General features: G+C 43.0%; 1 protein-coding gene and 1 long non-coding RNA gene across 9 annotated transcripts in view; one reads left to right on the forward strand and one right to left on the reverse strand.

The window, feature by feature from the left end:
• Nucleotides 1-8,215, reverse strand: part of FBXO11 (F-box protein 11) — a 268,336-nt gene extending 260,121 nt beyond the window's left edge. For 3 of the 8 annotated variants that reach the window (XM_029593381.1, XM_029593380.1, XM_029593386.1), the window contains exon 1: nt 7,890-8,215. In XM_029593381.1, coding sequence (XP_029449241.1) covers nt 7,890-7,977 — 88 coding nt within the window. In that variant the 5' untranslated portion in view covers nt 7,978-8,215. The remainder of the gene's footprint in view (nt 1-7,889) is intronic. The other 5 variants (XM_029593383.1, XM_029593382.1, XM_029593385.1 and 2 more) reach the window with 3 other exon arrangements.
• Nucleotides 8,216-8,303: 88 nt separating this feature from the next.
• LOC115086917 overlaps nt 8,304-24,037 on the forward strand; it is a 157,935-nt gene continuing 142,201 nt past the window's right edge. Inside the window, exon 1 of the long non-coding RNA XR_003855365.1 lies at nt 8,304-8,682. This is a non-coding gene — a long non-coding RNA (uncharacterized LOC115086917). The remainder of the gene's footprint in view (nt 8,683-24,037) is intronic.

Raw genomic sequence — 24,037 nt, forward strand, 5'->3', positions numbered from 1 at the left:
AAATGTAGGCATAATATCATGGTGTGCATATCTATGTAACTGTTTATAGAGATACATCAGTGCTATAGAGACAGGTACTTGGTGGCTACAGACACAGCAATAGAGTAATCAGCATATACAAGATAAACAATCCTAAGAGTAACCCTTCCCTATTAAATGCCAGGGAGTTAGACAGCCCACTGCTCCACTATGTGCTGAAACTAAAAGGATTGTATCACCATGCTTTTTACAGTTAAAAGAGTGGCTGCATCAATGCATATATTCACAGCAAAAACAACAACCCAGTATCTCTACAAAAACTAATTCTTGGCAATAACATTCAGTTAGAAGGCATGGACTTTCCATTGTTTGGAGCTACGTCTCCATGTTCATAGCGACACAATATCACTATGGGGATGTATATTGACAGGGGCAACCCATTAACCACAGAAAGGGTGTTATCTTGTACTCTCTACCCTGGCTGGAGAAGATGCCAGATAAATATAAAGCCTTAGGCCTTAATCTTCTCCAGTTATACTCTCAAGACTACTTAAGATCACAGGGCCCCCACTATTACAACAGAAGTCACATCAGTGGAGACATTCCTTGCCATGATCCTCACTTTCCAGCAGCACTCAAAGATAGATTCTGCAGCAAGAGTTAGAAAACTCCACAGAAAGGTTTCTGCAATTGTGCAGCATAGATGCATAAATTTGAAACATACTGCAATAACACAAATGTATTTTGAATAAAAAAAATACAACATTTCCAACCTTGCTATTGTCAATCATTTATTTTCCTCTTTTGGGGATCTCAGGTATAAGTGTGGGAGGGGAGGCAAGAGGGAGGATCAGAGATGGGAAAAGGGGGAATTGTAAGGGATAGATTCTGGAGGAGGAGAATCCATGGGCTGGGATGTAGGTGTCCCTTCCCTGGCTCCAGGCCCGTTCTCACTTCCTCTCCCCCACAATAATCTCTGTTTCACACAGTTTCAACCCCAGTCCCTCTTGCACAGTACTTCCCCACAGGTCCCCCAGGCCCCTCTTTAGTCTAACAATAAGGCTAGGGGGAAGTGGTGATGAGCAGCAGAGTCTCAGACCACATCCTCCTCTTGCCAACCCAATCACTGCAGGAAGAGGGGGAAATCACAAATTCACAGGCCAGCCAGCCTCCCCAATCCAGCTAACCCCTTCTTTCCAGAGATCCCATGTAGATCAGCCAAATCTGTGGCAAGGGCTTAAGTTTGCAGGAGACTAAGGGCTCTACTTATAGTAATCTAACATTATGTAGTTCAATACTAATTATTAGTGCTGTTGGCCATACCAACAGAAAGAATGTTACAGGTCCATAACTATAAAAAAAAAAAATCAGGACATTCACTGGCAAAAGTTGTGCTTTAAGGGGGGTCTGTTGGAAAGAAGGCAACCAAAGTGCAACTTCAGAGAAAAAGAGCAGGCTTATCTCACTTCTGATGAGCTCTGCTTTAAGGCTGCTGCTGACTAATCCCACTGCCTGATACCATGCTGAGAGAAAGAAAAGAGGTTGGAAGCCTCAAGAAGCCCAAATCACCACAGAGTGGAGCAGAAAAGAGTGCAGCTGCTGCTCCATACGACCAGAAGCAGCATGGTGATAACCCAAGGAGCATTTCTGGCCCCTGCTGCATGTGCTTTGCCTGCCCTGCTGGCCTGACTATGAGGGAGAGAAGCTGCACTAAGTGAGTAGTACGGCCATGAAGGATGGCAGGAGGTAGAGCATGGGAATGAAAGCTCCTTGTGATCTTGAGCAAGTCACTTACTGGTCCCATTGTCTCAGGTATAAACTTAGATTGTAAGCCCTCTGTGGACAGAGAAATACCTACAGTATCTGAATGTAACTCACCATGAGCTATCAATGAAAAGGCAGGTGCTAAAAAAAAATGAATAAAAAATAATATGTAGTGGCAGAATAGCATAGAAGTTGAAGCAGCAGGCTGAGAATCAGGGGAGTCACAGTTCAGATCCCATTGATGCTCCTTGTGACCTCAGATGAAAAGGCATGATCTAAATAAATAAAGGGGCCTTAAAAGGGAGGTTTAGTTTACAGATTTTAATCAATCATCTCTGAACATCAAATCAAAACAATCTACATCAAATTGAAGGATAGAAGAAAAAGGACCAGGGAAGACAGTCAGGAAGGGTCATGGATAGTGGGAAGCGGGGAAGCCACTTGGGAAGGGAGGTAGGTGTGTAGAGACCCCTTTTGATCTCCACTAGATGGCCTTTGCTGAGGAATACCAGTTAGGAGAGGAGGAGTATACCATTCAACATGTCATGCGAAGGTACTGGAATTGGTAGCCCCTGTCTGCACAACTACAGGTGGGGATAGAGTGAGGTGTGGCAGTTTTGAGTTGGCTCTCTGAGGAGTAAGAACTCAATTTTATTTTTGTTTCCTGATCTGACGGTTAGGCCACATAGCCTCTAGATATAATGTTCCATCTTTCTGAAAAGGTTTGTCTCAAATTGAGAAGACATTCATCTTTTTTAAAGATCTGATTTTTGGAAGTATCTTTTTATGAATATCTACTCCCTGGCTCTGGAAGGGCCAAGCTCTGCCTCAGGGAAGGTCAGGGTAGAGAGGACCTACTATACCCACCTCTCAACCTGTGAAGGGATAGTGGTGACTCATCACAGAAAGGAAAGAAGTTTAAAACCCACCCCATCAGGTTTGCTGAGATACTGACTGTTCCAATAAAGATATTTACAAAAAAAAAAAAACAACCCACCCCATCAGAATCTCTATCCTGGAGTGCAAAATATATGGAAAGTGGATATGGTTTTAGTATCTTCTCCTCCTGTATTTTGTTTTCTACTTTGGAAAAGGGTGACCCAGTGCTGGATAGCAAATCCATTCCCTACTAAGGGGCTCTCCCAACTCTCTGGTTTCTGCCCTCCTGAGGGGCATTTACACAGAGAGAAAGGATGTAACAGTAAGGAACCATGTTTGGTGCCAGATGATAACCATTGGAGGTTTGCTACAGTAAGCTTTGTTTTCTAAACACCCCACTCAAGGTGTGTAGTTATTGACACTGGGATACTTAACTCCCAAAGAGTTGGCAAGTACACCCAGAGAAGAGATTCCTCCTGAACCTTGGACCCTAGAAGTCTATCCTCTTCCCCTCCCCCAAACCCCATTTTAAAGAATCCATGCCCTGGGGCTGATGGACTTTATGACAGTGTGCAGGGACTTAGCCCTAAGACTGAATGTGACCCTCATGTTCTCAGACCCAAAGAGAAAAGAGGCTACATAGCACTCATGATGGGTACATGGGGGGCAGAGCAAGAGGGACAGCACAGTTTATCTGAAAACACTCTAATATTTAGTTTTAAACATTATAAATGATTCTGGCATGCATATTATTTATTACATTAATCAGTTTTCAGTACAGCATTTAACTGCATGCAAAAATTAAAATGAAGCATGTGGGGTCCACAAAGTTTTTGGAGGTTAAAAAGGGTTCCACACTCTCCAAAAGGTTGCGAACCCCTGATCTAAGGTAACTGCATAAATATTAGGAAATTCAAAGTTATGTCCACAGCAACACCAATAACTCAGTAGATTTTTGCTCTATCATTACTCCACACATCGGTTTTCTATGACATTATCCTATAGTTATGTGAAACACAAAGTTAGTTCCAGACAATACAGAGCCAGTCCAGCAGCACTGTAGTAGCATTATGTACTGTTAAGCACCAAGGTTCCCGGGTCACATCTTCTGACTCCTAGGCCAGCCAAGGAGGGGATGCTGCAGAGGCATCATTCACAGCCCCGAGGAGAGGTGCTAGTTATCGTGCAACAGCAACACCTAATAGTTGAATTTAGGGCCCATGATTACAGAGTTCTGAAAGTAGCCCTAATGCATGGCCCCCAAAGCAAGGACTGCAGCTATGATGACTATGGTAGATGAGTTGAGAAGGGATATAAAATAGGTGAAAAAATCCCCAAATAGTTATGAGCGTTCACGATGCTGAACCTCAGTCCCCGTTCCAACCAAGCTGGAAAATCAAAGGACAAGGAGGAAACTGACAGATACAAATTTAAAAAAGAAAAAGAAAAAAGTATAATAGATCAGTTCCAAAACCATAACTGATATAACTTATTACTGGACAGTAAAACAACTCAAATGTGTACAAAAGCAAGCACATGAAAGTGATAAATGAACTTCAGTATAAGAACTTTTCAGTTTGAGAATACATAAACAACTGAGAAGAGTATCAAAGTGCAAGATTAAGTGTAAACTGAAATCACAGAAAATACCCTAACTTTTCCTTTTTCAGTATTTATTTTGCCCAGGAATTTCAATGTAATAAAAATAATCAGTGGAAAAATAATTTTAACAAATTTGTTTTTTGTAATCACATTGAAATCCCCAAGAAAAATAAATTAAATACTGGGAAAAAAAAAAAAAAAGGTCCTTATTCATACCAAAAGGCGGCTAGAAAAATCCCAGGTTCCTACATATGGTGCCTGCTACATGCTCAGATTCTAAATGAGAGCAAAAAAAGTCAAAAGTAAGTAAAATAATTCAAGGGCAATAAAATGACAAATAGTTGAAAAGCCAAAGACAGTTGTAAAACATTTTTATTGTACAACATACAAATATGAATACAAAAACTGATGGGCACCATACAAGATAGCATAAAAGGTAGGAGATACATTATGGTTATCATGAACTGACTTTAAGAACAGAGTCCAATGTCTATATAGCGGCTAAGTTCTGAATTGCCTCTTTATGTGGCCCTACAAAAATATTAATCAAAATATTCCAAATTTAGAAAAATTAGTTAAATGTGTGCTAAGAAATCCATATAGTTCACTTTAGCCAAGATAGTACAGCAGAGTTTAAGAGAGATTTGGACAAGTTTCTGGAACAGTCCACAAACATTTATTAACCAGGTAAACTTGGGAAGGCCACAGCTTATCCCTAGGGATGAATAATAAGAAATTGATCTACTTTTTGGGATCCAGATACTTGTAATCCAAACTATCCATTGTCAGAGACAGAATGCTGGGCTTGATAGACCTTGGTCTGACTCAGCATGGCCTACCTTATGTAGGATTGGCTAACTGGAAAAATAAATTGCAACCTTCCATGTTTCACATAATTGTCAAACCAAGTCCAAGGAAAAAAATGATGATGCAGCAACAATGGAAAAGGATGCCAGGTTTTGAGTGCTGGGGAGCCATAACTCAATTTCCCGGCTTTTGTTCATGTGAATTAGGCCTGGAATGTTAGACTAACATAGCTCTTGTTAATATAATCATTTAGTCCCTGCAAAACTTCATTTTTACAATTAGGAAATTTCTATAAAGTAACAAAAGAAAAAAAAACCTGTTGCTATGAACTCTGAATGTGATGCTCATTATGTCATCACTAAGGCAAAACCATTATGATCAGAGCAATGGAAACAGGTGTAATTTTTCATAGTAAAAAATGTGTCCATTTTATTTCTTTTTTCAGTGATAAAGCAACAAAATCAAGACAGATACTTTATGTTAACATATTTAGGCTATTTTCAAAATTAAAACAAATATGAATCCCAAATGGAGAGACAACATCCCACTGTTCTTTGAAAGTACTGTATTGTCAGTTAGAAGGGGAAGGCTGAAATTCTACAATTATTAAAAGAGAGGAAAGGTACAACAGCAAATAACTATATAAAACATGAGCAACATATTCCAGCAAACATCCAGCAGTTGGATTTCTAGTATCTAAAAATAAAACTGACACCCATTTTGTAATCCAGCTAAAACTATTTATCAGTGAAACCTCATTTCCTTCCAGACAAGGTAGCCAATTTAACTTCCAAAATAATAAGTAGTGGCAGCTTCTAAAATATTAATTGCTTGTTTCCAGCTCAATTCCATTGTAACAGGACATGGGCCTAATGCTCATCAGTGCTAGCTGATGTTACTCATTAAAGATTTGTATAGGGAAATTAAATAGTCTATAAACAAAAACACAGGACTATAACAAAAGAATTAAAGGGGTCAGTTTCCACTAGAAAATGGACAACAGCTATCATTTTAAATAGCTGTTTAAAACTTGCAAAGGAGACAGAGGTCAGCCTTGTGGTCATCCATAAGTACTGCAATGTCAACAGACACTTTGGCTTAATTCACAGCTCAAACTTTGCAAGCTTCATGGTTTTGGGTGAAACACAGAGGTAGTACTCAGTTCTGAGGAAGAATATGCAAGCCACATACTGGAAGCTGCTGCAGCACTAGTACTGTACATGAAAAAGGATATCTGCTCCCGTGCCTCTCCCAAAAAAAAAAAATCCTGGGAAAATACTCAAGGCAGGAAGAGAGAAAAAATACTGTGTAAACAGACTTGTAAATTTTATTCTCACCAGCAAAGGCACTGTAAGGTTAACAATAAGTGTGTGTATACACACATTAATAAAATGTACACAATGTAATTTTTAAAAATCCCAGTTCTGACCAACAGCATTACTTGGAATTTTGAGAGATCAGCCAGGGAGTAGATGATAATGGTTCATAACCATAAGCAAATTTTTTAAAGGGATTTAACCAAAAATTGTATTTTGTTTTGGTTTTTTATTTTACAATGCTACTGTCCAGATTTTGAATAAAATGTCAGCCAAGCAAAAATGATTCAATATGCATATGACATAAGAAAATCTGAACAGCATATGATTGAAACATTTTTAATACATTTTCTAGAGATTAGCTTTTTTTTCTTAAGTATTGTGCAATTGCTACAAAAAGAGAGGTATAGGCAGAATTGATGATGTGCCATGCATGATACATCTCGTTCTCTGGTTACAGACATAACAGCAATCTGAGCATGGTAACATTCTCTACTTAAATTGGGACGAGGTGGAATTGCGAAAACGGATAAATAGAATATCTGAATACACACAATGTCATCGATGCATTGTTCATTAATTTGTCTGGAGAAAAATAAATCGATTAAATCGCGAGATAAATGCGTTAAGCAAATCTGGCCATATGAGACACTGCACCCTAGATCCAAGCCATGTGAGAAGTGACAGGAATACATAAAAACAACAAAGCAAAGGCAGAACGCCTTTTATAATCCATCCTTACGAATTACACACAAATCGCAAAAATGATGCGAGTCCCCAATGAGACAATCTCTGCCCAGCTTCGTGACCGAGAGGAGGGGGGGGGGGGAGGGGGGACGAGACGAGCTTCCTTCTCTGCTAATTTCAATTTAAGACTCCATTAAATTCTGAATGCAGCCCATAATTCCCAGCCCTTTTAGACAATGGTCCCTGATTGATCTACACAGTTGGTGAAAATGACACACGACTAGGCCCGAGCCAGAGAAAACGAGAGAGAGAAAAGGAGTCCCTGACCTTAATGAACGCGAAGCAGCAGCAGCAGCAGGCGTCGGAGGCATTTTCAACTCTGGTTTTTAAAAGCCCTAACCAAGGGCTCCATTTTTGTTTAACTGGGCAGGGGATTCGCCCTGCCGCCCCCACATGTATCGTCGGCCCTAGCAGGGCTCCGTAACCAAGTGCTAAAACCCAAAGTGCGCAGCAAACATCGGCCGAAGAGGAGGAGCCGCCGCCGCCGCCGTTCCGAGAGCACGAACACAAGTTCCTCGACTCCGCACGCCACCGCCACCCAGCCTCAGCCGGCACCCCCTCTCCCACCTCCCACTGTCTCCCCCCCACCCTTCAGCACCTTTCCTGGTTCTAAAGGGGCTTCCTCGGCCGAAAGCCCGGCCCGAGTCGAACAAAGCGCGGCCTGACCTGCAGCCCAGGGCCGGCCCGCCCGTCCCCCCCCCCAAGCCTCGGCCTTTCCTGCCGGTGGGCCGACCACACGGCTCGCCCCACTTTCTTTTCAAGCCGCTCCTCTGCTGAGCTTCCGGCGCTCCTTACCCCGTTCCCCGTTGTTTCTCTCCGGCTGCACCGGGCGCGGCCTGGACACTCGCCTGGGTCTCCTGTTCGCTGCTCTGACGGAGTTCATTTGCCGAGTGGACAGGGGCAGATTAATTTCCTCGTTTCGCCCGACGCTGTGCGAGCGCGGAGGAGCAGCGGCGTCCGTCCGGCCCTCACGCTCTCATAGGGCAGGCAGCAAGGCTGTGGGAAAAGCGCCTGGCAGCGGCCGCCTCGCGAGACCCCCCCCACCCCCACCCCGGACTCAAGAGCTGGGGCTGCTCCGGATTCCTTCTCCCCACCTCGCTCACTCGCCCTCTCTCTCTCTTTTTTTTTTTTTTTTTTTCGCCCCCTCTCTGTTGTTTTTGTTTGCTTTTCCCTCCCCCCCCCCCTTTGTCAGGCCGGCTCTTAAAGCAACCCCGCGAGCCGCTGTGAGCCCCGTCGCTCCGTGGCAGGAGGAGCCATTGACACTGCAAGAGACACATTCAGAGGTGTGGGGAGGAGGAGGAGGAAGCCGCACTCCCACCGACGCCCAATCACCGGCTCCCAGACAGGAGGGTGCTGGGCCGCAGCCAATCGGTGCGGCCCTTGCAGAGTCCGTGGGCCGCGGAGGGGCAGAGAGCGCGGGTGGGGTTGGACGTAGGGTAAGAGGTTTTGGAGACCGGAGGCTTTGAACGCGCACGCATACACCGGGCCCTGGATCGATTCGAAAGGCCTTTTTGTCCTATTTTGTGTCTATGGAAATAGTCTTTATTGAATGATTCACGGTTTCCTCTTCACTCTTTTGCACTAATAGGTATTCTGTATAGTCTTATCTTTGTTGGTGGATAAATTATGCAAGTAGAGGAGGTGATGTCATATATTAGGACGTGACTTGTGCTTACAATGTGGTTACCTCAACAACTGTTTAATTAGAAATATAATAGGCTAACGTAGAGAGACTTGGGATATATGACGACAAATAAATTCATTCAAGCTTTTCCACTAAAAACAAGATGTGACAGAGCTACACATTTCAGAAGTTTTCTAGGGCTAACGATTCAAAATTTGCCAATAAAGAAAGTATGAAATGTGGCAGACTGAGGATAGGAGTTTAGAGTATTACAGCTTTTATCATTTTTTAATTAAACATAAAATATGACAGCATGTTAAGTACCTTCATAAGTATATATACATCAGTTCTCCCCAAGTAGCTCAGTGATGTTTAGGACTGGAGACTGTGATGGCCACTTTCTTCTGTTGCAGTCGCTGAAGGGTCAACTTGGCCTTGTGTGTTGGATCATTGTCATTTTGGAAAGTCCAATTGCGCCCCATGAGCAGCTTCCTGGCTGATGAATGCAAATTCTCTTTACATATTTTCTGATAAGATGTTACATTCATCTTACCATCAAGTTTGACTAAATTTTTTGTGCCGCTGTAGCTCACATACCACCAAAACAGCAGAGATACACCTTCATGCTTCACAGTAGGTATGGTGTACTTCTCTTTATAGCATTTATGGTTGTGACCATAAAGTTCAATTTTGGTCTCATCACTCCGAATAATTTTGTTCCAGAAGATTTGAGGCTTCTCTAGATGCTGTTTGGCATATTTATTTTTTACCTGCCAGTAAGAAATTGTAAGTGTGCATCCAATGCAAAGAATGAGTCCAGTCTCTGGAAGCTAGAATGACAGACCTGGAGGAGCTGAGGCAGACAGAGAGGTATATAGATAGGACTTGGCTACTATGTCCCTGAAGGTCCTCCTCCAGTCTGGCAGCCCTGGTACTGCCTTGGAGGAGGAAGGTCTCATGATCGGAGAGCATCAACCTGGTGCAGCAGGAAATGATCTTGTAGCAAGGACCTGCACTCTAGGTGGTGTATTGTTCTCTTGCACTGAGGATGTGTCTCCCAGGGCTACTGCCCAAGAGGGAAGGGTTAGGTCGTCCGTCAAAGTTGGTGATTCGATTGTTAGGAATGTAGACAGTTGGGTGGCTGATGGGCATGAGGTAACATGCCTACCTGGTGCGAAGGTGGTGGACTTCACTTGTCACCTAGATAGGATTTTAGACAGTGCTGTGGAGGAGCTGGCTGTCGTGGCACATGTGGTCACCAATGACATTGGAAAATGTGGGAAGTCAAATTTAGGCTCTTGGGTAGAAAGCTGAAATGCAGAACCTTCAGGGTAGCATTCTCTGAAATGCTCCCTGTTCCATGCGCAAGTCTCCAGAGGTAGGCAGAGCACCGGAGTCTCAATGCGTGGATGAGACGATGGTGCAAGGAAGAGGGATTCAGTTTTGTAAGGAACTGGGGAACCTTTTGGGGAAGGGGGAGTCTTTTCTGAAGGGATGGGCTCCACCTTAACCAGGGTGGAACTAGGCTGCTGGCACTAACCTTTAAAAAGAAGATAGAGCAGCTTTTAAACTAGAACAAAGGGGAAAGCCGACAGTTGCTCAGCAGCGCATGGTTCGGAGGGAAGTATCTTCAAAGGATACTAATGAAGCATTAGAGTTAGGGTATCCCAACATAGAGGTTCCAATAATATGAAAGTAGTCCAAGTGCCAATAATTAAAAACTCACCTAAGCTAAAAGATTCCAATTTATTCCTGTCAACTGAAAAGCAGAATGTAAATACGAACAAAAACCACACTTTGAAATGTTTGTATGCTAATGCCAGAAGTCTAAGAAGTAAGATGGGAGAATTAGAGTATATAGCAGTGAATGATGACATAGACTTAATTGGCATCTCAGAGACATGGTGGAAAGAGGATAACCAATGGGAAAGTGCTATACCGGGGTACAAATTATATCACAGTGACAGAGAGGAACAACTTGGTGGCAGGGTGGTGCTTTATGTCCAGGATGGCATAGAGTTCATCAGGATAAAGATCCTGCATGAGACTAAATGCACAATCGAATCTTTATGGGTAGAAATCCCTTGTGTGTTGGGGAAGAGTATAGTTATAGTATACTACCATCCACCTGGCCAAAATGTTGAGAAATGCTAAGAGAAATTAGGGAAGCTAACCAATCTGGTAGTGCAGTAATGGAGATTTCAATTACCCCAATATTGACTGGGTAAGTGAAATGTCAGGACATGCTAGAGAGATGAAGTTCCTGGATGGATAAATGACAGTTTTATGGAGCAATTGGTTCAGAAATCAATGAGAGAGCAAGCAATTTTAGATCTAATTCTCAGTGGAGCGCAGAATTTGGTGAGAGAGGTAACAGTGGTGGGGCTGCTTGGCAAAAGTGATCATAATTTTATTAAATTTGAATTAATGACGAAGGGGGACAGTAAGTAAATCAATGGCTCTAGAACTAATCTTTCAAAAGGGAAATTTTGCTAAAATGAGAAAAATAGAAAACAACTGAAAGGCGAAGATACAAAGGTTAAGTGTGTGAAACAGGCATGGACATTGTTAAAAAAAAAAAAAAAAATACCATCCTACAAGCACAATCCAGATGCATTCCACGCATTAAGAAAGGTGGAAGGAAGGCAAAATAATTACTGGCATGTTTAAAAGGTGAGGTGAGAGTCTATTTTAGCCAAAAGATCTTCATTCAAAAATTGGAAAAAGGATCCATCAGAAAATATGATAAAGCATAGGAAAATTAAATGTAAGACTTTGATAAGACAGGCTAAGAGAGAATTTGAAAAGAAATTGGCCACAGAGGCAAAAGCTCACAATAAAAATTTTGTTGCATATATCCGAAGCAGAAAGCCTGTGAAGGAGTTGGTTGAACCGTTGGATGATCAAGGGGTTAAAGAGGCACTTAGAGAAGATAAGGCCATCGCGGAAAGATTAAACAATTTCTTTGCTTCAGTGTTTACTGAAGAGGATGTTGGAGAGATACCTGTTCAGAGAAGGTTTTCATGGGTGATGATTCAGATCAACTGAACCAAATCATGGTGAACCTCGAAGTTGTGGTAGGCCTGCTTGATAAACTGCAGAGTAGTAAATCACCTGGACCAGATGGTATACACACCAGGGTTCTGAAAGAACTGAAAAATGAAATTTCAGACCTATTTTAATTAATTTGTAACCTATCATTGAAATCATTATTTATTTTATTTATTTACTTATTTATTTAAGGTTTTTATATACACCATTATTCGTCGAGACATATCAGTTTACATTTAACTTATAATAACAGGGAAATACAATAAACAGTGGGATAGGTGGAACTTGGCGAGTAAACAGAAGAATATAACTTGGCGAGTATACAGAAGAATATAACAATCTTTAGGGAGAACAAGAATATAAATAACTTTTAGCAATTAACAAGGAGATGCAGCTAGAGAGTATGACTTGGCTAATAATAACATGGAGTTGTGGATAGTAAAACATATGTTAATAAATAATTAGCTATATCTTTGCGGGAGGACTATACAAGATCGGAGAGCAGCCAGAAGTTGCTGGCAGGGGTGGGGAATGAGGGGGGCAAGCAATGGCAGAGGAAGAGGGATGATCTATTTATTCCGGGAAGGCTTGTTTGAATAGCCAAGTTTTCAGCTTCTTTTTGAATTGAGTGCTTATTTCGAGTCGAATGTCTGGTGGCATAGCGTTCCAGTGCGTAGGACCTGCTATAGAGTATGCTTGCACTTTAGTGGAAGTTAATCGAAATGTCTTGTGTGGGGGGGGATGTGAAGAGTGCCTTTGTATACTGATCTAGTGGGGCGCTTGGAGTCATGTGGGCGAATTTTGTTGTTTGTCCGTTTAATGTTGCTGTTGCGGATGGATTTATGTATAATGGATAAGTTTTTGTAGAGGATGCGGGATGTAACTGGGAGCCAGTGTACCTCCTTAAGGATAGGTGTGATGTGTTCGTTTTTGCGTGAGTTGGTCAGTATTCTGACTGTAGCGTTTTGGAGTATTTGTAGGGGTTTGATATAGGAGGCGGGGAGGCCTAGGAGGATAGAGTTGCAAAAGTCAATTTTTGTCAGCATGGTAGCCTGTAGTATGGTGCGGAAGTCGTTGAAGTGCAGGAGGGGTTTGATTTTCTTGAGGATGTGAAGCCTGAAGAACGATTCCTTTATAGTGGTGTTAATGAATTTTTTATAATTGAGTTGGTTATCGATGGTGACTCCCAGGCTGCGTGCGTGTGGTTGGAATGAGTTGGTGTTGGTGTATTGGTTATTGTCTGTCATGAGCTTGGGGGAGTTTTGTTGCGAGATGAGGATGAGTTCTGTTTTCGTTGTGTTCACAGCGAGGTGAAGGTTGGTGAGAAGGTGGTTTATTGCGCTAAGGCAGTTCTCCCATATTTTGATGGCTTTGTGTAATGATTCTTGGATGGGGATGAGAATTTGGACATCGTCCGCATATAGGAAGTGAGGAAGGCCAAGGTCTATAAGGAGCTGGCAGAGAGGGAGGAGGTAGATGTTAAACAATGTGGATGAGAGGGAGGAACCTTGGGGACCCCCTTGGGTGAGTTGGGTGGGTGATGATTCGGAATTTCCGTTTTGACCACATAGCATCTATTCTTAAAGTAGGAGGTGAACCTGAGTAGGGCTGCAACAGTGATACAGATTTCGGAGAGTCGACTGATTAGGATGTCATGGTTGACGGTGTCAAAGGTTGCTGAGATGTCAAGTAATGCCAAGATGTAAGAGTGACCTTGGTTTATTCCTTTTAGAGTGGTGTCCATAAGGGAGAGCTGGAGGGATTCAGTGTTGAGGAATTTCCAGAATCCGAATTGGCTGTTAGCAAATGTATTGTGTGTTTCCAGGTAGTCTGAGAGTTGGGCATTGACAATGGGAGGTTGGAAATGGGACGGTAGTTGGCAAGGTCTGAGGTGTCGAGGTTGGGTTTTTTTAGGATGGGTTTTACTACAGCAAGTTTTAGTGCATCGGGAACTATCCCGGAGGTGAATGAGCAATTGATTATTTGTGCTAAGGGCTTGGCGATTGTGTTTGGGATATCTAGTAGGGCTTTGGAGGGTATTGTGTCATAGGGGCGTGAGGAGGGTTTGAGCTTTTTTAGTACAGATTCAATTTCTATTGCCGAGGTTGTGTCTAGAATGTCTAAGGGGGGTGGTTGTTACTGTGTATGGGGAATGCTGCAGGGGAAGGGTGGGGAATCGTAGCAGGAGATTCTTTATCTTATTGTGAAAGAATTGTGCAAGTTCTTCGCATTTGTCTTTGACATCGATATCTGGTGTAGGGGAAGGTATGGTTTTGGTGAGTTTGGTTACAAGTGTGAATAGAGCCTTGGGGATGTATTGGTAGTCGTGTATTTTAGCTGCGTAGTGGTCACGTTTTGTTTTAAGGATAGTTGTACTGTAGTTTTGTAAGACTGATCTGTAATGGGCAAGTAAGGTGGGGGAGGGGTTCTTGCACCATTTTCTTTCAAGTAGTCTAAGTTCGCGTTTAAGGCTTTTTAGGAGAGGGGTGTAGCAGGGGTTTTTTGTATGTTGTGCATGGTTAATTTCCTTAGAAGTAAGCGGGCAAAGATTATTTGCAATGTTTGTTGTGAGGCTGGTCCAGGATGTAAGGGCTAGGTCAGGTTTTAGCGAGATCTAAGTTGTGGAGGGAGTCGGCGAGGGCCGCTGCTAAGTCTTCTTTGTTGCAGGGTTTTCTGAATTGGAAGCTTTTGGTGTGTGTGGGAGGGGTTGTATAGGGTATGTTTATGTGTAGGTGGGTTTTTATGAAGTATTTATTTATTTATTTAAATTATTTTAATATATCGATACTCAAGACAAGGTCTTATCGTACCGGTTTACAATAAACTAGGGGGAACCAGTTAACAAAGAAAGCAAGAAGTTACATTATAAAAGGGAAAGTGGAACTAGGCTGTTAGAAGAGGATAGGTTAAACAATTTCTAACTGGAGAGAAGGGCATATAAGCAGGAGAAAGTGTTTACAAGGTAGGAATTATATACAAATTTACATTGTGTGTACTATTAGGCAAATTTTATCAAAGTGCAATATGGCGAAAAACAGTTCCTTTGAGTTGCGGAAAGGGATGCAACCGTGGGGTATGTGACTGTGTGGGTGACCCTGAGGCTTCTTCAAGGGTATGCTTGGGCGAATAGCCAAGTTTTTAATTTTTTTCTGAAAGTGATATGGCAATGTTCTTGGCGGAGATCTGGTGGGAGAGAGTTCCAGTGATGCGGCCCAGCAGTTGATAGTGCTAGTTTTTGAATAGTGTTGTGCAGAACGGATTTTTTGGGGGGAACCTGGATGGAGTCTCTGTATGCAGATCTGGTGGGTCTTGCAGAGGAGTGTGGTTTGAGGGATATAGTAAGTTGGAGCGAGGATTCCTGAAAAAAGGTTTTGTGGATAATAGTAAGTATCTTGAAGAGAATTCTATAGCGAATGGGTAGCCAGTGAAGTATTTTTAGAATCGGGGTGATGTGGTCTATGCGGCGGGAGTTTGAGAGGATCCTGGCTGCAGCGTTTTGCAGCATTTGAAGAGGTTTGGTAGAAGAGGCCGGGAGACCAAGCAACAGCGCATTACAATAATCAGTCTTTGAGAATAGTATGGCTTGAAGGACCGAACGGTAGTCGTGGAAGTGTAGGAGAGGTCTTAACTGTTTTAATACCTGTAGTTTGTAAAAGCCTTCTTTAGTGGTGTTGTTGATGAATTTTTTAAAGTTCATTCTAGAGTCTAGGAAGGCCCCAAGATCTCTCACTTGATTTACTAGAGGTGTGTTAGTATTGATGACTAGCGGGTTGTTGTCATTAGTGGAAATGACTAGCAGTTCAGTCTTGGACGTATTGAGAACGAGGCAGAGACTTGTGAGAAGGAGGTTGATGGCGTGGAGGCAGCTATTCCAGTAGTTTAGAGTGTCGGAGACGGGTTCTTTGGGGATAAGGATCTGCACGTCGTCCGCATAGATGAAGTATGTGAGGATGAGATTATTGAGGAGTTGGCATAGGGGGAGAAGATATATGTTGAACAGGGTCGGCGAGAGCAAGGAACCCTGGGGAACTCCTTGTTTGGCAGCTACAGGGTGAGACTCTTTGTTGATTATTTTTACTTTATAGTATCTGTCGCTTAGAAAGGATTTTAACCAGAGGAGTGCAGTCCCTGAGATGCCTATTTCCATCAGGCGGTTGATGAGGATTGTGTGGTTAACTGTGTCGAACGCTGCCGATATGTCTAGCAGAGCTAGTAAGTATGATTGACCTTTGTCGAGACCCAACAGGATGTTGTCAGTTAATGATAGTAGGAGAGCTTCTGTATTTCTGCGTTTCCTGAAACCGAATTGCGATGGATATAAAATGTCGTGGGATTCGAGGTAGTCTGAGAGTCTAGTATTGACCAGTTTTTCCATTAGCTTGGCTATGAAAGGTAGGTTAGCGATAGGGCGAAAATTTGTGGGGTTGGCTGGGTCCAAGTTGGGTTTTTTTAGTAAAGGTTTCAGCGAGGCTGTTTTTAAAGCGTCCGGGACTGTTCCGTTTGTGAGTGAACAGTTTATGATGTCGGCCAAAGGTTTGGTGATGATGCTAGGAATTGTGAGAAGGAGTTTGGTCGGGATTTGGTCTATTGGGTGCGATGAGGGCTTCATTTTCTTGATGATAGATTCTATTTCCAGGGATGATGCAGTATCAAAAGATTCTAGAGCCCGTTTGTGTGTCGATGGAGCGTGGTTTTGGTCAGGTGGAGGCTGGGAGTTATGAATGGGGTTAGAAGATGTTAGCGGGATAAGGAGATTTTTTATTTTGTTGTCGAAGAAGACTGCCAGCTCGGTGGATTTGTTTTGTGCTTCTTCTTCCGGTATGATTGGAGGAATAGGGGTGGTGAGTGTGGCAACATATGAGAAGAGTGTTTTTGGGTCGTATAGGAAGCCGTGTATTTTTTTGGCGTAGAAGTCTCTTTTGGCGTGGAGAATAGTGGCCCTATAGTGGCTCATCGTGGTTTTGTAGGATGCCCGTGCAGTGTTGGTGGGATTCTTCCGCCATTGTTGTTCTTTATGTTGGAGGTTTTGTTTAAGAGTTCTTAATTCTGATGAGAACCAGGGTTTTTTGTTAGTACATGCAGGATTGATGTTTTTGGATGTCAAGGGGCATATTTTGTCAGTTGCTGAATGGGTGATAGTTAGCCAGGAGTTCATGGCTGTGTCTGCATTAGTGAGGTCCAGGTTAGTTAGTTCCTTCGTGAGCGTGTTGCTGAGAACTTCCATGGAGCATGTTTTTCTAAATTGGATCGTGGATTTGGTGATGTTGGTGGTGGGTTTTTTCTTTATGGATATTTCAGTTTCAATAATCGAGTGATCTGACCAAGGGATGGGGGTGCAGGTGGGAAGATAAGTGGTCAAGATCTGATCATTCGTAAATATTAAATCTAGCGTGTGTCCTGCTTTGTGCGTGGGTTTGTTAATAATTTGTTTGAAACCCATGGCCATGAAGGATGAGAGGAGGGCTTCGCAGTTGGCTGAGGGAGATGGGGAGTCCACATGAATGTTGAAGTCTCCTAGCAGGATCGCTGGAGAGTTGGTATTGATGTGTTTGGCTACAAGTTCTATGAGGGGTGAAGGGTCGGAGTCTAGGAGCCCAGGTGGGGCGTAGATGAGGCAGATTTGGAGTTGAGGGGATTTGAATAGCCCGATTTCAAGTTTAGTTGAAGTTTTAATTGCATGCTGGGTTAGTCTTAGTTCTTTTTTTGCAGCTAGGAGTAATCCTCCCCCTCTTTTTTTTAGTTCTGGGGATGGAGAAAAAGTCGTATAGTTGTGTCGGTAATTGGTTGATTAGGGGTGTGTCCGTGTTTTTCAACCATGTTTCAGTGATAGCACACAGGTCCGGTTGAGTGTCCAGTAGGTAGTCGTTGAGCAAGTGAGATTTTTTTGACAGAGATTGGGAGTTGAGGAGGGTTAGGGTGATTAAGGATAGGCCTAGGAATTGGGTTAGAGGGGAGATCATAATGGGGATCAGGGATCTCTTAGAACGTTGTATCTTGGGGAAGGGTGGATTAACTCTGTTGAGGGATGAGTGCGGGATGATAGGGATAGGGAAGGTTTGCATCATGTTGATTAACTGGTGAGGCTGGAGAGGCTGGAAGGGTGTTTTTTGAAGGAAGTGATGGTTGTGATTAAGGAGAGAATTAAAGCTGCTAGAAGAGATGAGTGATGTGAGGATGCCGGGAGGAGGAGACGTAGGGTGCTGGGGTGAATGCTCGCGGATATGATTGTTGGATGAGTGCTGGGTGCTGGAGTGGCTGGATGAGTGCTGGAGTGGCTGGATGAGTGCTGGAGTGGCTGGATGAGTGCTGGAGTGGCTGGAAGAATGCTGGAGTGGCTGGAAGAATGCTGGAGTGCTGGAGTGGCTGGAAGAATGCTGGATGAGTGCTTGAGTGGAACTGATTTAGGGCGGTAGGAATAATGGAGAGGGTGGATTGACCTCGGAAAGCACAGGTAGCTTCTATTTCTATGTATTGGAGCGCACGAAAGCTCCTTATGCGCGCGACGCCTGTAGCCGTTTCAGCCCTTTAAAGGGCTCTGGGGAGGCATCGGGGCTTCCGGGGAGGGCTTAGCGGTGCCCTTCCGATTCCTGCTTCCTTCTGGCGCCCGGGTTTAAAATCGGTTTTTTTTATTTTTTCTATTTTTTTTTTTCTGCTCACCTTAGAGGCCTTGCGAGAGGCTTGTCCCTGGTCCACCTCCCCTGGCCCCGATGGACCGACGCCAACCGCGCGGGAAGGGCCGACCTGAGCCGAGGGGGAAGAGCAGGGCGGCGGCACCGGAGTAGTGATCAGACCAGGGGACTGGTGTACATGAGGGGGGTTGGGATGCATGGTCGAGGGATGTGTGTAGGGGTGTTGATGAGCTGCTGGAATCCTATTGCATTCAGGGAGTTAAGGAGTGTTTCACAGGATGAGGATGGGTGGGGGTCGTCTATAAGTAAGTTGAAGTCGGCTAGGATGATAGTAGGGGAATCTAAGTTCAGGTTGGCCGTGATGTATTCGATGAGAGGTGTGGGATTTTGCTCGAGTATGTTCGGAGGGGCATATAATAGGCAGATTTGAAGGTCTCTGGTTTTGAAGAGACCGATTTCTAGCCTGGGCGGGGGATCAATGTGTAGGAGATGATCAGTGTAACCCTATATTTAAAAAGGGATTCAGGGGTGATCTGGGAAACTACAGACCAGTGAACCTGACTTCAATGTAGGAAAAATCATGGAAACTGTTATAAAGATTAAAATCCAAAAGATTTAGATAGACATGGTTTGATGGAACACAGCCAACATGGATTTACCCAAGGGAAGTCTTACCTCACAAATCTTCTACAATTTTTGGAAGGGGTGAATAAACATGTGGACAAAGGTGAACCAGTAGATGTGGTGTATTTGGATTTTTAGAAGACGTTTTACAAAGTCCTGAATGAGAGGCTTCTAAGAAAACTAAAAAGTCATGGGAGAGGAGGCGATGTCCTTTTGTGGATTGCAAGCTGGTTAAAAGACAAGAAACAGAGTAGGATTAAATGGTCAGTTTTCACAGTGGAAAAGGTAAACGGTGGAGTGCCTCAGGGATCTGTAATTGGACTGGTGCTTTTTAATATATTTATAAATGATGTGGAAAGGGGTACGACGAACGAGGTGATCAAATTTGCGGATGACACAAAATTATGCAGAGTAGTTAAATCTCAAGCAGATTGTGAAGAATTGCAGGAGGAATTTTTGAGATTAGGCTTCCAAATGGCAGATTAAATTTAACATGGCCAAGAGGAAAGTGATGCATATTGGGAAAAATAACCCTTGCTGTAGTTACACAATGTTAGGTTGTATCTTAAGAGTTACCACCCAGAATAGAGATCTAAGCGTCATAGTGGATAATACATTGAAATCGGTTCAGTGTGCTCTGGCGATCAAAAAAGCCAACAGAATGTTAGGAATTATTAGGAATGGAATGGCAAATAGAACGGAGAATGTCATAATGCCTCTGTATTGCTCCATGGTGAGACTGGACCTCGAATACAGTGTGCATGTCTGGTCACCGCATCTCAAAAAGGATATAGCTGCACTGGAGAAAGTGCAGAGAAAGTCGACCAAAATAAGGGGCATGGAACAGCTGCCCTTTGAGGAAAGGCTAAAGAAGTTAGGACTGTTCAGTTTGGAGAAGAGATAACTGGGGGTGGGGGATATGATAGAATTCTACAAAATCATGAAAGGGCTTTAACAAGTTAATGTAAATCGGTTATTTACTCTCGCAGGTAATAGGACGACCAGAGGGCACTCCATGAAGCTAGCAAGTAGCTCATTTAAAACAAATCGAAAAAATTCTTTTTCACTCAGCACATAGTTAAGCTCTGGAATTCATTACCAGAGGATATGATTACAACAGTTCATGTAACTGGGGTTAAGTTCCTAGAGGAAAAATCCATAAACTGCTATTAACGGTAATTAATTAGCAATAGTAGCTTGTGATTTATCTAATGTTTGGGTACTTGCCAGGTACATTGGATTGGCCACTGTTGGAAAAAGGATACTGGGCTTGATGGACCCTTGGTCTGACCCAATATGGCATATCTTATGTTCTTATGTAAGCAGGTTGTTCTGTGACATTGGTACAGCAGTGACTTTTTTCTGGCATCTCTACCATGCAGCCTATTTTTTGTTCAAGTATCTTCTTATTGTGCATGCTGAAACATCCACACCCCTTTGTTTCAGATAAGCCTGTATTTCAGTAGAAATTGCTTGTTCTTTCTTTGCATCCCAACAAATTTTTCTGGCATTTGTGTCTGAAACCTTTCTTGGTCTGCCTTGGTATTAACAGAACCCATAATTTTCCACTTCTTGATCAGAGCTTGAACAATACTGATTGGCATTTTGAAATCTTTGGATATATTTTTATATCCTTTTTTTTATTTTATAAAGTTGAAGTACTTTTGCTCACAGATCCTTTGACAGTTATTTTCCTTTCTCCCTGCTTCAGTAACCACCAAAGTCAATGCAGCCCTGGATAAAATGCACAAGGGCTTCTCAAGAGCTAAGAAACTCCTTGACTGTTTATATACAGACAATAATTACTATCAAACAAGGCACAGGTGTGGATACCTACCCTTCATTGTCATCTCAACCTGTGTGTGTCAACGTGAGTGTGTATATTATCAGCCCAAATATTTGAGGGTATGCAAACCTTTGCACAGGATCATTTCATTATTTCCTTTATTGCTATGGCTTGTTTAATGATTAATTTGAAACACATTAAAAATAACAGATGTGTTTTGTCTGACACTCATGTTTTCTTAAAAAGCTACACATCTTACAAATTCTGCTGGGGTATGTAAACTTATGAGCCACAACTGTATATAGAGAGAGAGAGTGTGAGAGATGTGGTTACATTAAACTAATCTAAAACTTCTGAGTAGCAAGGCTATGTATGGTTATTGTTGATACAAAGTCTTAAGGGAATATTTTATACCTGCTTTATCAGTCTTGAAGGATTGCCCAAGGCAGCTTACAACAAATTACAAGAACAATTCATAAAATGCAATTCATTAATTTAAAAAATTAAATCAGAATTATAAAATAGCATTTAATACAATAACCAAAATTGTACCATAGTGAATAACAGCAGAAAAAGACCCAAATGGTCTATCGACTCTCACTATCAAATTGTTAAGCGTAGTAACTGCCACTCCGTTACACCTATAGTTAATGCTACACCTATAGTTAATGCTACACCTATAGTTAATGCAGGTTACCCTATTTCTTCATTTCTGTCCTTTAGCTGCTAGGGATCCTCTGTGTTTATCCTATACTGTTTTGAATAATAACTACCCTATCACCTAGCTAGGTCTCATTTTCTTCCATAAATAGGGTAGACTCAAGTATTATCCCCAAGTTAAGCATTTTACTCTGAAAAGGGAACGTAACTTTATTAAAAATTAACTGGGAGTTCATATTACATATAGAAGGGTTACCTACCCTTGGTTTTATTGGGGTTTAACATCAGCTTATTAAGCTGTATCCACCTCATTACTACTTCCAAACAGTCTGACAATTTAGACATTGTGTCTCGTTGCCAAGGTTCAGAAGGGATATATAATTGAATGTCATTTGTGTAATGAAATAGCTAAGACCAAAGAAGTAGATAATCTCTTCTAAAGCCTTCAAATTAATGTAAAACATTATGGTTGAGAGAGAGGAACTTTTGGGAGATACTGCATGTAGAATTCCAAGTAAAGCAAAAGTTACTTATCTGTAGGACAGCAGGGCCTCATCAGAGTACATACCTTCCAACTTACTACAGGCAATTATGATGAGATAGAAAGTTGTATCATAATTTGAATGGATTTATACTAGTGTAACCTGTTTCTGTGGAGGGGCATATTCTTCAAAGGCACACAAACAAACAATTTATATTGCTAGGGCTGACTCCACTGCCATTTGTCCCCTCTGGCTGGTTGCAACCCAGGGATGAGTTCTTAAACCGTGGAGGAAAGCTATTGCTTGTGGCACAGGCACTGAAATGCTGTCCTTATCAGTGTGTGACTGTTTATATGAAATAATGCTGTGAAGATGCTTTCCTGGGACAGATGAAACAGGACACAGGACGAGGTTTTCAAATACAAGCTTTTATTGATTTTTTTTAAAAGGTAATCACTGTCCACAGTGTCATAAATGAAAATACAAATGAGTGTCCTTTCTCTCTGTGTACATGCAACTGACTTTGATTCCTTGATAAGTTCCTAATACCTCTTCCCATAAAGGTGATTTTTAAAAGGCTGATGCACTCATTAATTAGCAGATGCGCGAATATGTTGGGCTCACATGGGCCGAGCAGATTTTAAAGGCCGCCTAGATATGTGCATAAATGCCGCAGCGGGCACATTTTAGAAGCTTTCAAAAAGGGGCGAGGCATGATCTGGGCAGGACATAGAAGTTTCTGGTCATGAAGCTGAGATGTGCACGTAAATATACAATCCAGTGCACCCAATTCTGCTATGGATGCCGTGTAAGTTAAAAAAAATAAAGATAAATAGATCAGTGGGGTTTTAAGGATTGGGGATAATGGGGAGGAACAGGCCTGGAACAGCGATTCCTCCGGTAGCAGTGCTGTAGTGGAAAGAACTGAGAATAATGAGTACAGTGGAATATGCACAAAGCCCCAGTATGGAGAACCCCAGCATAGGGAGAGCAGGCCCTCGAGGAGCGAGAACCTGATCCCTGAGAGCTGAGAGGCTTGAAGGTAATATACTCACACAGCGGTTCCACATAGGAGATGGCACTAGGGCTGGAACGGAGGCAGCCCTCGGAGCGAGTACCTGGTTCCAGGGAACAGCTCTGAGGTGAAGATGGTAGTACTCATTGGTGTTGAAGATAGTGAATCCTTCCAGGCAGAAGAGAAGGTAGGAGCAGGCAGCGAGTCAGGGAGCATGGGCCCTCGAGGAGCGAGTACCGGTTTCCTGATAGCGACCTGAAAAGCAAGTGAGGCCCCCGAGGATCAGGTACCCGTTAGCGTTAAGAGTCCAATGGAAGATTGGAGAGGCAGGTGGGTACGGAGAGCGAATCCCATCCGTAAGATTCCCCCTTTTTAACTCAAAGGCTAGCAAACATCGTAAGCTTTAAATATCCGGGCAGCGTGACGTCATCACAGGGGGACGCCCCTGAGGTTCGAGCCAAGTAGGAAATGAGTGAGGGCCGCGCGGCGCACGCACCCTAAGGTACCAGTGGAGCATGGCGGGAGGCAGTGCCCAAGCCGGTCGGGACGCCGGAGAGGACGGCAGGCAGACGCCGCAGCAGCTAGGCGTCCATTCATAGCGAGAGGAGGTGCAAAGAAAGATAGGCGGAGTGAAGCCGTCGGGAAGGGACGGTCGCAACACAGGCTTCTCTAACACCGTGATATAGGCCCTGGTGGTATCCACAAGGAGGTGCCCACGCTGCTGCGCCTCCTGATAAAAATGGAGTAGGTCCTCTGCAGCTTGGGTGGCCAAATACTTATAATACTCGGCACTGAGGCTATCTGGGCATGGGGCTTTGTTGGCTTTACTGGTGTTGATAGCACTCCTGAGCTCTTCTATCCCTATGGGTCTGTTCAAGTTTTCCAGGTGATGCACACTAATTTGCGGTATATTTAATCCTCGAAAAAATTCCTCCTCCTAAGGAAGCCCCCCCCCCCCCCACCCTATCCTTGGCATATAAGCAGGAATAGAATTTGTGAAATTCTGCACAGATCTCCGTCCCATGTACAAGGGGTTTGCTATCCCCTCCTTTCAACTTATCTATAACAGTAG

The sequence above is a fragment of the Rhinatrema bivittatum genome, chromosome 3 (assembly GCF_901001135.1).
Source record: "Rhinatrema bivittatum chromosome 3, aRhiBiv1.1, whole genome shotgun sequence".
NCBI lineage: Eukaryota > Metazoa > Chordata > Amphibia > Gymnophiona > Rhinatrematidae > Rhinatrema > Rhinatrema bivittatum.